Source organism: Leptodactylus fuscus, chromosome 10, assembly GCF_031893055.1.
Source record: "Leptodactylus fuscus isolate aLepFus1 chromosome 10, aLepFus1.hap2, whole genome shotgun sequence".
NCBI classification, from domain to species: domain Eukaryota; kingdom Metazoa; phylum Chordata; class Amphibia; order Anura; family Leptodactylidae; genus Leptodactylus; species Leptodactylus fuscus.
The window spans coordinates 20,688,813-20,704,482 of NC_134274.1; the positions used below are offsets into that span (position 1 = coordinate 20,688,813).

The window sequence follows — 15,670 nt, forward strand, 5'->3', positions numbered from 1 at the left end:
TAGGACATTACTATTTTTATGGGCTGCTATAGCAAATCCTTTTCTCCGTGACTTATTTTCACAACTCTTTGATAGTCCAAAGTAAGAAATAATCGTGAAAGTCATGTTTATTAGAATATACCAAATATAGTCTGGCCTACAATCTTCCAGAAGCCACCAAGCGGTAAGGAACTCCCCTTCCAACAATACGAGACTATGTTAGAGTACTGTCAGGGGTAACGTTCCTTTCCGCCCGGTGATTATGTGTTATGGTTCTGTGTATATATATAAATAATGTTTTAAGCAACGGAACCTCTAGTGTGCAAGACACTGCAGCGAGGTCCACAGGCCCAATGGTGGGCGGCTGTATGTCTGAATAGTCCTCTGACAGTTAAACTGCACTGGCAGATAAGTGTCGCAATACTTAATGTGAACAAGCTGCAAGACAGCCCTGCCAGTTAACCTCACTGGACAGGTGCACAATACAGCTGAAACAGCAAGGCTGCCAAGGGTTAACCGTCACCCCAGGTCGGTAACTAAACATGCTCCTGCAACAGCCAAGAGAGTAAAGGAAGTTTGACAGTAAAGAGGCTATCTAATAGCCCAAACCTGCTGCAACTCTATGGGCTGGAACAGTGTCTACTGCTCCTAACCCTGGTGTAGAGCTATCAGTTCAGGAATTATTGGGTACTAACTACAGAGCAGATAGAGGCTAGAGAAACCCCACACAGAGGCCTAGTCTGTACACCTGCCTGGATCCTGGAGCCTAGCCCTGAACTACTCTCATTTAACAAACTTCAGTCGGGCGGGCGTCGGCTCACACTATTTAAAGGCAGGTCCCCGCCCAATAGAGGGCGGTGGTCATGACCTCACCGCTCATGCTCAGTAGGGACGAAATGGCACTTAGCTTGCAAGCGGCTCCAATAGGTCTGAGCATGCTCAGTAGGCCGAAAGCTGGACATACACTCCAAACACCTCACTATCCGAGGGCGAGAGTTAGATTGACCTGCAGGTGGCGCTGTGCGCTGAGCGAGAACCCTGCGGGACCCAATCCTAACATTATGCTAGGCTGTAAGGACCACCCTTCTGACAGTGGGGAGATATGGGATCCGAAATTAACAGCACCGATATTTTCAGCACCGGGCGGGGTACATAACGGAAACTCAGCGTGCAGTCGCTGTCAATACATGAAAGGTCAAGTCAAGTTCAAGATAAGTCGATGGCACGCATATGCAACTGTATATTCATTTAGATGTATATGTTTGTAGTATACATTGCATATAAATGCAGTTGTCACACTTAATGTGAATGGTGTCATCAGCTCTACTCAATAGATTTTGTCCAAATCAATAAAAATTTTACTTTTTTTTTTTTACAATTTCTTTTTTGAAATATTAAAAATTGTGCAAAAAAGTTACAAAACACGAGTCATATTTGAGTTATATTTTCTATTACGGAATATTATTTCACGCTTCAATCGCACAAGCGCAGAAGGTAAGACAGATGACGAACTTAAAGTCAATCAACCTTTAGTCTGTTCCGTTATTTTCTACTCTCTAATATGAGATTACCTCCTCCATTCACAAACACGTAAGCAAGTCACGAGACTGGACGTCAATCATGAATTAAATGTTCGTTGTGGACGCACGTTCTACTTTGGTACCTTACTGAGGGGCAGAGCCATGATCTTAAAATGGATTGCTCTGTCTAAAATGGTTCCTGTGGGATTTACAAGCTAAAAGCATGCCAGGGGTTTAGTGTCCTGACATCTGTTTAATTAGCCGTCTTCAGAATCCGAGGCTAAGAAGACACTAAGCTAGTGCCTTCTGTCAAACCTCAAGAAGGTTGGCAAGGATTTTTTAAGCTCTCAAGGATACAGAGCGTTCATAGAGAGAGTCCACAGGATGACCAATTTGCCATGTCTTTTATGACTAAAAATATCTAAATTTTTTTCGTCAACAAAAATATGCATTGTTAACAGGAAAAAAAATAGCCATTGAGAAGATGGGAGAGCTGAAGAAGGAAGATGTTGAGAAATATCTGGAAAACAACCCTCAATTTGCCAAGGAATATTTTGATAGAAAATTGAGAGGCGAGGCCGTCGGAGCCTTGTTCAACAACAAGCAACTGGACCTAAAAGATGGGATGTCATTTCACGACCTAACAAAACTGGAAGAAACTGACATTTTGTTGGAGTTGGTGAGGGACATCCACGATGCCGGTAACATGGAGAAGACCGTTCATAAAGTCCTTCAAAGGCTGGCATTCTTCCTTCAAGCCACTTATTGTAGCTTATTCCTCTGTCGATCCCGGAACGGAACCGCAGAGTTAGCGACGAGGCTCTTCAATGTCACCAAAGACTCTAAATTTGAAGACAACCTTGTAGCCCCTGAAAGTGAAATAGTTTTTCCTTTAGATATTGGTATCGTGGGGTGGGTGGCTCATACTAAGAAGACTTTCAATGTCCCAGATGTGAAAAAGGTAAGCGGCTATTACTGTGGTATTCAGAAATTTTGGTTAAATTGTACAAAAGGACCATTCCATGGTGTCCTTTTATTTGCACTTGTGGCTACCGCTCCATTCACTATCATGTGGCTGGAGTATGTTGTATAGTAGTGAATGAAGCAGGGACCAAGCATGTGCACTACTGCTCCGTTCACAAGGGGCACTCAGGGACCCACGTTCTTGTGATTCTTGGGGTGTAACCACTGGTATGTTGGGCTAATAGGTACAGTATGGAAAGCCTCTTGGATAGGTCTTGGGTTTACCAAAATGCTGAATGTGAACTTAAAAATACAGATTTGAACTGGGTTGGATATTGACTTGAACTCTACCTCTGCAGAATTTTTGTGTACCTGTCACTTCAGCCCTGCATCCTTTCTGAAGACAGCATAAGCTGGAGCTGGAGTCAATGACCTTGACAGTCAGACTCATGGCTGATCCTGTGAATATGGCTTCCTGATCCTCCACACGGTGATTGACAGCTTTCTCTTTACATAGGTTAATACTATGTGAACTACGGTACTTATCTGTTACTAGATAGGCCTCGCAGCTTTACGATAGTGGAAATGCCACCTGTACATGGTAATTTCCTTATAAATGAATGTATATATTCACAGAACATCTCCACAGCACATTATATACAGCCTATAGTGGGATTTGAACACAATTTTATAGTCTATATGGATAATGTTCTCTCTATGAAGGAACAATTGTCATTTTCATTATGTCAATCCAGACTCGAAACCTTCTAGAATTGCAAATGTGGCTCTGTATTATAATATAGGCTGTAACTAATGGACAAAAGTATTCAAGGTCAAGATGTGACTAATGCAGATGTAATATCCTCTATAATCTAAGTGTATTGATTCTTGAATTTGGCATGTCAACATCGATATTGTATCTGTGGCTTGGCGATACACAATGGGGCGGATAAACTAACACTTTCTAACTTTTACACAGTGCAAAGTGCACCAGATTTTCCATAGGGTCTGATTATCTGATGATATTAGGATTATTGGGTTGTAGGAGGCCCCATCGTTGCCCGTACCCCACTAAGTTTTCTAAAAAGAACCAAGAGCAAAAAGTTGCAAATTTCTTTTGCAAAAAAAAAAGGATTTGCTCAAAAATTTGCAAATGTTTCTGAGATTCCCCGCACAGTCTGCAAGCCATTACATAAGTGGTCTTGTTTTTGTGGATATTATTCTATCCTGTAATTCTCTGCCAGCTAAGTAACCTATCTGATGTGTATGGCCAGCGTTAGACTTGAGAAAAGCGTCCTGATGGAGGAAGTGGGCAGGAACCAGTCCATGTGGTGCCAGAGAGAAGAGTCAGTACACAGGTTTTTAATGTTCTTTGCATGTAGAACTATACTTCAATATACCTGGATGTTCAGTACAGTTTGTACATATTTTCCAAAATTCTTATTCCCAAAAAGGAAAAATGAACATGTGGCTCAATTTTTTGGGATCATCACAATATTACAGAGTTTCAGTGAAAAAGATTAGATAAAAATGTATAACATGGATATCAAAGTAAATCTTATTAGGAAAAGTACTTAAAGGGGTTGTCTGGGGAGTTTAACTTTAATTACCTGGAGGATGACGATGGATGCAGGTGTTCCAGCCTCATTATGACCTCTGGGTAACGTTATTGGAAGCAGTGCACCAACCCTGGTTCGCTCCCCCCCCTCGCTTTTTCCACAGTCTCACAAGTAATTATCCATGTTATAGTGGCTGGCTACTGTAGTTAAGATTGGGGAAGGAGGGAGGGGTTGGAGTGACCCAGAGGTCCATCATTATCCTCATTAGGTAGTCTGAGACACACCTGCTGTCTTATCATTGGTTTAGAGTAGACTGCAGAAAATGAAGCAGAGTGTGTGTGACCACCACAGACTAGGCATTGTAGTAAAACCGAACCCACAGACTAGGTACTGTAGTAAAACTGAAGCCACAGACAAGGCACTGTAGTAAAACCAAAGCCACAGACTAGGTACTGTAGTAAAACTGAAGCCACAGACTAGGTACTGTAGTAAAACTGAAGCCACAGACTAGGCACTGTAGTAAAACTGAAGCCACAGACCAGGCACTGTAGTAAAACCAAAGCCACAGACTAGGCACTGTAGTAAAACTGAAGCCACGGACTAGGCACTTTAGTAAAACTGAAGCCAAAGACTAGGCACTTTAGTAAAGCTGAAGCCACAGACTAGGCACTTTAGTAAAACTGAAGCCACAGACTAGGCACTTTAGTAAAACTGAAGCCACAGACTAAGCACTTTAGTAAAACTGAAGTCACAGACTAGGCACTGTAGTAAAACCGAAGCCACAGACTAGGTACTGTAGTAAAACTGAAGCCACAGACTAGGCACTGTAGTAAACCTGACTTCACAGACCAGAGCTCTTCCCTAATGGGACTAAGCTAAAGAGCAGCCAAGGAATAAAATCTGATAAAAATTAATAGCCAGTACTGACTGGGTACTGACTTATCCTACATTCACACGAAAACCGGGCTGATGACACAACTGCATTAAATTCACTGTATTTGAATGGGGACTATTGACATGACCAATGTGAATAGCCCCCATTCACATACAGTGAATTTAATGAATCCATGAAGCAGAATATCATAAAAATAGGTCAGGTCCTATATTTATCCATTTTTATGGATCCCTCAATACAGGATCACTGAAAACGGGCAACCTTTGGGTGCCATTTGACCATGAAAAATGTACATTTTTCACAACTGTTTTGGACCAAATTTGTCTGAACGTAAACTTACATATGATTTTTAAGGTGTTCACTTGTGGGACTCTTTGTAGTACTATGAACATACACGGAGCTGGCAGCAGAAAATCCTAGATACATTATAGCCAAATACAAACCTAAAATTGGTAGCCATTAAAAGACAATCTTTTAAAAGTTTCCCCCCAAAACCTCAAACACAGATAGGTAGCAATTGTCCCTCCCCGTCTCTAGATTTCCTGGAAAAAGTATAATCTTGTAGAAGACATATGTGCGCTGATGTAGGAGATGACGCCATTCATGATGTCAGTGATCTGAACCTGTCAAGTCAAGATCCCTTTAACCCACTTCCACCAGGTCCGCCTTGTGACAGACAGATTACGTAAACCTGGACAGAGCAAATAGACAACCTAAATATCTAACTCCTTATAATGCCCCTTTAAGACATTATAATCCTCAGTTTCCAAACAGGAGAGGGCGCTCACCATGTCCCCTAAATAGAGAGACATTTGGAATGTCATGGTCTTGTATGGATTATGATAGACTGTAGCAGGCGGCAATGATACATTGTTATCACGGGAAGAGATTTACTAACAATAGTCACAAGTAGTTCTGTAGGTTATAAAGACATTCGGCCACAAAAATGATTGATCCCCTATCTCATTATTATTATTATATTATTACTTATTCTATCCAGGATAATACATTTCTGATTGGTGGGGGTCCGACTGCTGAGCACCCCCCTGCATTAATTATAATGGGAGTGGAGGAAACAGCTGAGCAGAGCACTAAAGACCCCCAACCTGATAATATGCATAGGGGATAAATCATTGTTGTGGTAAAACCCCTGTAATTATAGCTTCAGGTCCACTGGGTGACCCGAACGATGGAGAGCCCGTCCGCTAAAACAGTGGTTACCTGTGCACTCCATAGACTATAAATGGGGTCCAATGGGTGTCCAAAGCGGTTCCACCAATTTGATACTGAAACTGGTAGAAAGAAAAGTCCTCCTTGTAGTAATATATGCATTTTATTTAGGACTTTTCTCTTTGCATGGAGACTTCGATATATCTATCTATAGATCTCTATCTATTATCTATCTAACTATCTATCCATATATCTATCTAACTATCCATCTATCTATCTATCTCTAATCTATTATCTATCTATCTATCCATATATCCATCTATCTATCCATCTATCTATCTCTAATCTATCTATTATCTATCTATCTATCCATCTATCTATCTATCTATCTATCTATCTATCTATAATCTATCTATTATCTATCTATCTATCTATCTATCTATCTATCCATCTATCTATCCATCTATCTATCCATATATCTATCTATCTATCTATCTATCTATCTATCTATCTATCTCTAATCTATTATCTATCTATCTATCTATCTATCTATCTATCTATCTATCGATCTATCTTTCCATATATCCATCTATCTATCCATCTATCTATCTATCTATCTATCTATCTATCTCTAATCTATCTATCTATCTATCTATCTATCTATCTATCTCCTATCTATCTATCCATCTATCTATCTATCTATCTATCTATCTATCTATCTCTAATCTATCTATCTATCTATCTCCTATCTATCCATCTATCTATCTATCTATCTATCTATCTATCTATCTATCTATCTATCTATCTATCTATCTATCTATCTATCCATCCATCCATCCATCCATCCATCCATCCATCCATCCATCCATCCATCCATCTATCTATCTATCTATCTATCTATCTATCTATCTATCTATCTATTCATCTATCTGTGTACTTTTTCTCCCCTGCTGTATCTATCATTGTTTTATGTATGTCTATTATAGGAGTATCACATATGAATGAATGACACTGTATGTCAGCCATGATGATACTATATACTATACATACTGGTGATGATGACCATTCTTTATTAGTTTCTTCTATGCTGTGTATATTGCAGTAGATCGTAGTCCTTGTCGTTCTCCATCCCTGCAGCACATGGCAAGCTGGAGATAATCCTGATAAGTGCATAAGACTGATTATAGGGGAAAGATCAAGTAGAATCTGTAGTGTATAATGTCACAGGGTTCTGCTGACTGCAGCTCACACTCAGGCCGTATACTGTTCACTGTATGTGATCCATCTAATGCATACAGTAACGTAAGGGATATGAATCTCGTACTAAGCACTGACTTTCCAATCTATATATTGCTTTCAAGCCACATGTAAAGTCTTAAATCTGATTTTTAAAGGGAACCTGACATCTAACATGCTGGCAGTGTCATACAAGATGGCAATAGCTTTCTCATGGTGTGACACTCTGCAATGTATCTTGGAGCATAAATGTAAAAATGAAGTTATGAAGCAACTGTCCTATGTGTGAACAGTCACGGAGGTAGTAGTCTGGTTCTCAGGAGATGTCATGTATTTCTAGAATTAAAAGCCAGCAACTGTTCCTTGTGCTCAGGGGTGTTACTAAAGACTTACGGGCCCTGGTGCAAAAACTCAGTTTAGGCCTCCTGCACAACCATCAGCCGTGTCCCATCTGTACATATTAGCAACATTTATATTAACCTTTCCTTCTCTATCTGGACACAGACTGCTGTGAAAACTTGTTCACAACATGTCTGTGCACACGGACATGCAGCATAATTTACTCCTTTCTGACAGTGGAAGGCTGTAATCTTTTCACTCCCGGCAGGGTTAACTAATTTAGGGCACAGAGACTGCCAGCCATCAAAGGGGAGCAGAAAAGAGATCAAAGAAGTATATCCAGCCCTGGTGTGTTGAGAGTAACCTCTGGGCCCCCTTGGCATTTGGGCCTGGTTGCAGCTGTTACCACTGCAATCCCTCTAGCTACGCCAATGTTTGTTCTGTAAAGCAAGCTTTACTAAGTTGCTGAGAATACAGTTTGACCCCCTAGTGGTTGCAGGGAGTTGTAATATGGAATATACTGGGCTTTGGACAGACGTTTATATACTATATTGAATATCAATCAGTAAATGAATATGATATAATCGGACCCTAAATCTAGATTATTTCTGTCCCCCTCTCATTCTAATTTAATCAGGGAGCATTTCATTAATATAAAAGAGCAGACTCCTCCGTGACTTGTATGATGACTGAATATCAGATATGAAATCTGGTAACAAGATAATTGTATGGACTGTGGTTAATCCCAGTAATATTCAGATTATCTCAGATTCTCCCAGGACTCATCGCTTAGCTACAGGTCGGCCAGCGGTCTGTGGTTCATTTTCTTCTGATTTGGAGCAGCATTGCTTGAACTTTTTAAAGTTTTTTTTTGTATAATGTAAAGGCATACAATGTCCAGTATACCACCTCTATCGATTTCTCATGATTTTCAAGATCTTGTTTATGGGTTCTAGTTGCATTAAATTAGCCAAACCTGGAAATGTTGGGGTGCCCAGGTTCACCCCCAAGGCGTGGATTTCAACATGCCTAATGGTTTGTTCTCAAGTGAGAGGTGTCTATTGACAGCTGACACCGCCCTCACCATTGTGAACATGTAGTGCAGGTGCAGTGGTGACACTTGGCTGAGATTTATAATGGTTTACTGAAGCACAAAGAGAAGCAAATGGCAAATTTAACAACTGCTTAACCTGCATGTCATGCCCTATCCTTGGCGGCAGCCCCTCGGGGGAGGGAGTCTCCCTCTCCTCCCACACATAGTCTCTTCAGTTTACCTTGACAACTCTTTGTATAATTAGGCAACTCTTTGATCGCTTAGACCAGAAAGTTTCTTTGTATAATAACTTAGCAAATAACAAAAGTACTGGACTAGTAATTGTAAAGATATGTGTGAAAGGAATTGGTCTTATTCATCAATATAGGGGGTGACAATCCAAAATAAATGGCTTTATACCTCACTTCTTGAACCCTCACTAATCTATTGGGGCAAGATACTCTCTGAGGTTTCTTCTCACCAGTCTGGCTCAAAGTCCTTTCTGGAATCCAGTCCTCTTGGGACAGACCTCCTGTCTTTCTCTAACTGGTCCACCTTCCACCTGCTCCTGCAGGTCACAAGCAGCACTCCCTCTCTGGAGTTGGGCTCCTTCTGGAATCCAGTCCAGACCTCCTGTCGGCCTCCAACTGGTCCAGTCCACCTTGTCCTGCAGGTCACCAGCAGCCCTCTCCTGCTGTGTGCACTCCCTCTGGAGCCCCTTTCTCTCTGCTATGGGTGTGGTCCAGGTCCTTTTCAGCCCTGTTTTGGGTTGCTCTACAGCGCCCTCTAGGTTCACACCCTCACAAGGGTTAGAATTATATATGGATAGGGCTATGGTAGAGTTATAGTTCTGCATGGATGGAACAACAGTAGGGTTAGAATTAAGGCTGGATATCATTAGAGTTCTAGTTAGGGACAATGCACAAGCTGAAGATTAGTCTTAGTGTTATGGTTATGATTATAGTATAGGGTGAAGACCCTGGTATGGGTTAGGGTTGGTGATATGTACTAAATGCTAAAGTTATACTTAGAGCTTAGGGTTAGGGGTTATTGATAGGGTTACAAATATCTATAATTAACTATATTTTTCTATATATATCCATAATTATCTATATTTTTTCTAATTATACATAAATACCCACAACTATCCTCAAATACCGAATATTATTTGTAATTATCCAGAATTTCCCAGAAATATCCATAATTATCAGTAAAGGTCCATAATTATTTATATCTATATAAAAAGCACATCTCTATAAAGATACCAAGAGTAGGGTTAGCTTTCGGGCCCCTTCACACGGAGGATACGCTGGCTGATTCTGAACGTGTAAACGTTCCGAATCAGCGGTGTTTAAAACAGATCCCATTGCTTTCTATGGGAGCTGGCATACGTGCGCTCCCCATAGAAATGAATGGGCTGCTTTTTTTCCATCCATTTCTATGGGGAGCGCAAGTATGCCGGCTCCCATAGAAAGCAATGGGATCTGTTTTAAACCACTGATTTGGAATGTTTACACGTTCAGAATCAGCGAGCGTATACTCTGTGTGAAGGGGCCCTTAGAGAATAGGATTTGGGATACATTACAAGATGAAGATTTTAGGGTTTTGGTACTCAATGAATGATTCACAATATGTGTCAAAGGACTGTTACTCATTCATTGTGATAGGGCTAGGCATATAAAACGGTGATGGTAATAATGAATGGATAGGGTTACGTTAACGTAAATATTTTGGAAGGATAGGGCCACAATAGGGTTAAGGTTATAGATGGATAGGGCCACAATAGGGTTAAGGTTATAGATGGATAGGGCCACAATAGGGTTAAGGTTATAGATGGATAGGGCCACAATAGGGTTAAGGTTATAGATGGATAGGGCCACAATAGGGTTAAGGTTATAGATGGATAGGGCCACAATAGGGTTGAGGTTTTAGATGGTTAGGTTAAGGTTGCAGATTTGAACCAACTTTTGATCTCAACTATGTGCATAACATTTGAAAGACCTGCTCAAGTATGATCACATGGCCATGTCTGTACAGGTCCTCTCGCTTCAAAAGGCCCTACACACAAAATCAAATGACCATACCTGTGCAGGTCCTCAAGTGAATGAACTACAAAGTTCCACAGTGAAAGAGAGAACCAGCTGTTACACTTTTTAACACAATGTAACACAATCTAACACTATGTAACATAACATAACACTGTGTATCACAATGTAACATTATGTAACACAATCTAACACTATGTAGTACAATGAAGAAAAAAAACCAAAAAACATCTCCATCTGTCTAATTTTGGGGTTTACATTTGTTTAGGTGTTGGTATAGGGTTGTGCTTTTCTTCTGGGGTATAAATTTACATAGGGGTCGGTATTATGGGGTCTAATCTGGAATCTAATGCATTAATTTTAGGGAACATATTTATTTTGGTCTGGTCTGTTCTGGGATAGGAGGTCTGATTTGGTTTATAATTGGGGGTCTGTATTTATTTTGGGGTCTGTACTTATTGTGGGGTTTATTTTTATTATGGGGTCTATGGTGTTTTAGTGGTTTATAGTCTGGAGTTGTACCAGAGATATACATTTATTTGGGGGTCTAATCTGGAGTCTTTAGTTGTTTGGGGGTTCTGTAGACATTCCAAGGTATGTATTCATTCTGTGATGTTTTATTATGGAGCTTGTATTCTAGGGAGGGGGCTGTGATTATTTATGGGTCTGTACTTAGTCTGTATTTATTTAGGCGCCTAGTCTGAGTCTGTATTTATGCAGGATTTCTAAATAGTTCAACCCTGGCCCTGATATCTCACACTTGTAGCATTATCGGGTCATCCAAGATTTTTTAGGAAACAGATAATGATGAAATGTGTTGGACACCTGGTAATCTGTCCCCTATGGGCTCGTTCACACGGGGCCTATGGCGCGGAATTTGGACGTGGAAATCGCCTCCAAATCTGCCTCCATTCAATAGAGTCCTATGGGCACTGCTAGCGTTCGTTTTTCCACTAGCGGATTCCCTTCCGCTACTGAAAAAAAGAAGTGACATGACCTATGACGTTCTTAAAGCTAACTATTTGGGGTTATTTTAGCCAGTCAGTCTCTTTTTCTACCAGTTATATGCTCACAGTTTGGCAGTATTATCTCAGTATGTTATGACCATATTATATTGGCACTGCACTTATTGTACTTCTGTTTGGACAGAATAGTGACCTTCTATAGACAGTACAGCATACAGTTATTTAGGAATTATTATAACGTACCAATTTCCTCCCATCAAAAATGTGGATGTCGTGATCCTGGAGTTGTGATTCTCCATGAATACTACCAAAAGTGAAAATGTAATATTATATTGGGGTCAAGTTTCAACAGTATCATTTGTACAACACATTCAACCTAACCGTGAGGCCGATACAAAAATGTGCCTAACACTTTTGTAGGACCTTTACAAATCAATACCTCCTGGACTGATCTCACCGCCATGCCTGAACACAGTTACTATTATTATACTGAAACATGAGTGTGTCTCTCCGCAGAACACCCACTTTTCTGACTTTGTGGACAAGCAGACCGGCTTTACCACCAACAATCTACTGGCAACACCCATTATGCACGGAAAGGAGGTTCTAGCGGTCATAATGGCTCTTAACAAACAGAACGACACAGCCTTTACTAAGGAAGATGAAGCGGTAAGATATCAAAATCATTTATGCTTTATTATAAAAGTATTATACAGCCATGTAATATACTCATGTATTATATATGGTGTATATTTTTACCACTGTTGCAGGTCTTCACCAAATATTTGGATTTTATATCAATTGTCCTTAAAAACTACCATGTCAACTACCTTCATAATGTTGAATCCAGGAAAAGTCAGGTAAGTAGTTAGCCAAGCACAAGATCCTCAAGGAGAATGTATGTTCTCCCCGTTTTTGCGTGGGACCATATACTGGGGAGAGCAAAAAAAGGGGATTATATATAATGTGGGGTGCCAAATAAGCCGTATATCGTGTGAGTGCCAGAAAAAGAGTGTTGTATACCCTGTGGTGGCAAAAAAAAAAGGTTTGTGTACCGTGTGGAGGCCAATATTGTAGTCCTGCCTCTGTTTATTGGAAGTATAACCATAAAATACAGGGGTATCTCTACAAAATATATCATGACTAAGTGTAGGTAAAACCTAGAAAAACACATGAAGCTGATTTTGATCAGGACGGTGGTTTTTGTCTTGCGTGTAACAGCGACTACTGATTATGTTTCCTCTTCACAGATCCTGCTTTGGTGCGCCAACAAAGTGTTTGAGGAACTTACTGACATTGAGCGTCAGTTTCACAAAGCGCTCTACACCGTCAGGATATATCTGAACTGTGACCGCTACTCTGTAGCATTGCTGGATATGACAAAAGAAAAGGTGACTTCTACAGGTTTACTATGAATATGATCATCAACTCAATAACAGGAATAGTTAGACCCCCTCAGGGATAGGTAACCACCATACAAAGACTCATACCACCATAGAGTGACTATGTAGCGGTTGGATACCAGTTCTATACAACATCATCATGCTGCAGGAGAATACAGAACTGATCAGATGTAGTTAATGGTAGGCAACATAACAATAAATCCAGGGAGTGACGGGTGACACCTTCTCTACTTTTGGTTGTTCTCTTTCCTTTCACATCCCTCTAGCCCAGAACATTATAACACCTTCTCCCTACAACTCCAGAATTCGCTTCCCAACCATTTTTAGCCCTATGTTCTGCAGTCCATTCTACGCCCCAGGCCAAATTTCTAAGTTAATCCTAACACCAAATCTCTTAGTTAATCCAGGCCAGACCCAAAAGTTATCTAGACCTCAGACATACAGACATATACATTAATCCGCCCCCAGACCAGACCCTCTACCTTAATGTTTTAATAAATGTGGCTATCAGACTACATAAATTTTCTTTTCCTTTTCTTTGTCTTCCATTTAGGAGTTCTACGAACAATGGCCAATCTTACTAGGAGAAGTACCACCTTATAAAGGACCAAAGACCCCTGATGGAAGGGTTTGTAAGGCCTTTGTTCTATGCTACAAATAGAGCACATGCATGTCTAGGGATATTTTATTTTTAATCTATTTTTGCAATTTTGTAATATAGATCTGAAGATCTCTGCTTGATTTCATTTAGTAGGAATGTTCATTCTTTACCTTTCAAGATGGAAAGTTTATCCTGGTCACATAATGATCCTACAACTGAAAGGCCCATTACAAGACACAGCTCTGATACATATACTGTAACTATAGTCAGTTCTGCACTTGTGTGATCATCACATGACCAGGACCGATAGTCATCTCTTGGCAAACAGCTGACTTGTTTCTGCCACCAGACAGGCATTTTCCAGCGGTTACTGCAGGAGGCGTGTACTTACCGTAATTTATCCGGCAGATTCTTAATGATGGACCTGGGTGTTCCAGTCTGGTTCGGACCATTGGGTCATGGGATCTGAACTATCCTCCAAACCCTGGTTGCTTCACCCCCTCTCTTGATATCACAGGTACCTGTGCTATTCAGTCTCCCTTTACTATAGTCATCCCCATGACACATGTAATTAACTGTGAAATCAGGGAGGAAGGAGGGGGCAGAGTGACCCAGTGGTCATGGACTGGTTCCGATAACATGACCCCAGGTCCATCATCAAGAGTTCACCGGATGACTTAAGGTAATATGAACTCCCTGGATAACCCTTTTAAGGGGCCTACAGTATGTGGAGAATCAAAGATTACAGACCACTGTCCTAGATTATAATTGTCAAATGCTGAAATAATCTTATTTTATTGCTTTTATTGTTTTCATAAGTTTTCATGAGCAAAACTCAAGTGCTCTTTCTCTTTCTTGCTCAGGAAGTTATTTTTTACAAGATTATTGATTATCTTTTACATGGGAAAGAAGAAATCAAAGTCATCCCGTAAGACATTAAGCCCTTGCACCATAATGAGTGTTAGTGTTCATTACGCTACATTTACTCTTGTTATGTTTTATCTACTATAGCACACCCCCTGAGGATCATTGGTCTCTTGTGAGCGGACTGCCCACCTATGTTGCTGAAAATGGATTTGTAAGTTGCATTTCCCATTATACATTATTCAGGGATATAATTTGTAGGGTCTGCATCTATATAACATTATTACATAAGCAGTCTCTTCCTTATTCATACCTGAAATCTGATGGCATACTGCTTGTGGATTTGTAAGGAGCTGGGTAAGGGTTAGGGCTAGTGCTTAGGTTAGGGCTAAAAAAAAGTTTATCAATTCCCCTCTTTTTGTATTAATGTTTAATTGTAGGAGGGCATTAGGAACCAGAGCGGTAGAATTAAGTTTTTTGACATTCGTATTAAAGGGATATTGCATGGATTAAAAATTAATGGCCTATCCTTAAAGATAGGCGATAAGTATCATATTAACAAGGCTATGACTCCTGGCACCCCTGCTCATCAGTTGTTCAAAGAAGCTGCAATGTATTTGGAATGAGCATAGCGCCATACACTGTGTAGTGACCAGTAAAGGTACTGCAACGGTAGTCCCACTTGAATAGGACTGAGCTTGCAGTATGTTTCTTGGCTACTACACAGTGTACAGGGCTGTACCAGTTCTTATATATCGCAGCTTTGAAAGGGGTTAGACTTCTCGTAATTTGATGTCAATTTTAAAGTCTTGGCAAACCCCCTCTAAGTAGGTAAGAAGAGACTGTTTTATGATAGCGTATACTTAAAATCACATTTTCCAAAAACATATATATTTAGATGGTGAACTCCATAAAGGTTATCCTAGTGATCACTTACTTTATGTTATTTTCTCACATACCAGATTTGCAACATGATGAATGCCCCCGCAGATGAATACTTTAAATTTCAGGTAAGAAATGTATTTCCTTTATTTTGCTTATAAGTCTATTTTCACATTACTGAGATAAAGGTTCAGAGCCATGAGTGATCATATAGAG

The 15,670-nt window shown here is 40.3% G+C and overlaps 1 protein-coding gene across 1 annotated transcript in view; it reads left to right on the forward strand.

Annotated features, from left to right (window-relative positions):
• Positions 1 to 1,700: 1,700 nt before the first annotated feature.
• The window catches only part of PDE6C (phosphodiesterase 6C), a 45,009-nt gene continuing 31,039 nt past the window's right edge, over positions 1,701 to 15,670 (forward strand). The window contains exons 1-8 of the mRNA XM_075257427.1: positions 1,701 to 2,460; positions 12,221 to 12,373; positions 12,475 to 12,564; positions 12,955 to 13,095; positions 13,661 to 13,735; positions 14,572 to 14,636; positions 14,720 to 14,786; positions 15,535 to 15,582. Coding sequence (XP_075113528.1) covers positions 1,984 to 2,460; positions 12,221 to 12,373; positions 12,475 to 12,564; positions 12,955 to 13,095; positions 13,661 to 13,735; positions 14,572 to 14,636; positions 14,720 to 14,786; positions 15,535 to 15,582 — 1,116 coding nt within the window. The 5' untranslated portion in view covers positions 1,701 to 1,983. The remainder of the gene's footprint in view (positions 2,461 to 12,220; positions 12,374 to 12,474; positions 12,565 to 12,954; positions 13,096 to 13,660; positions 13,736 to 14,571; positions 14,637 to 14,719; positions 14,787 to 15,534; positions 15,583 to 15,670) is intronic.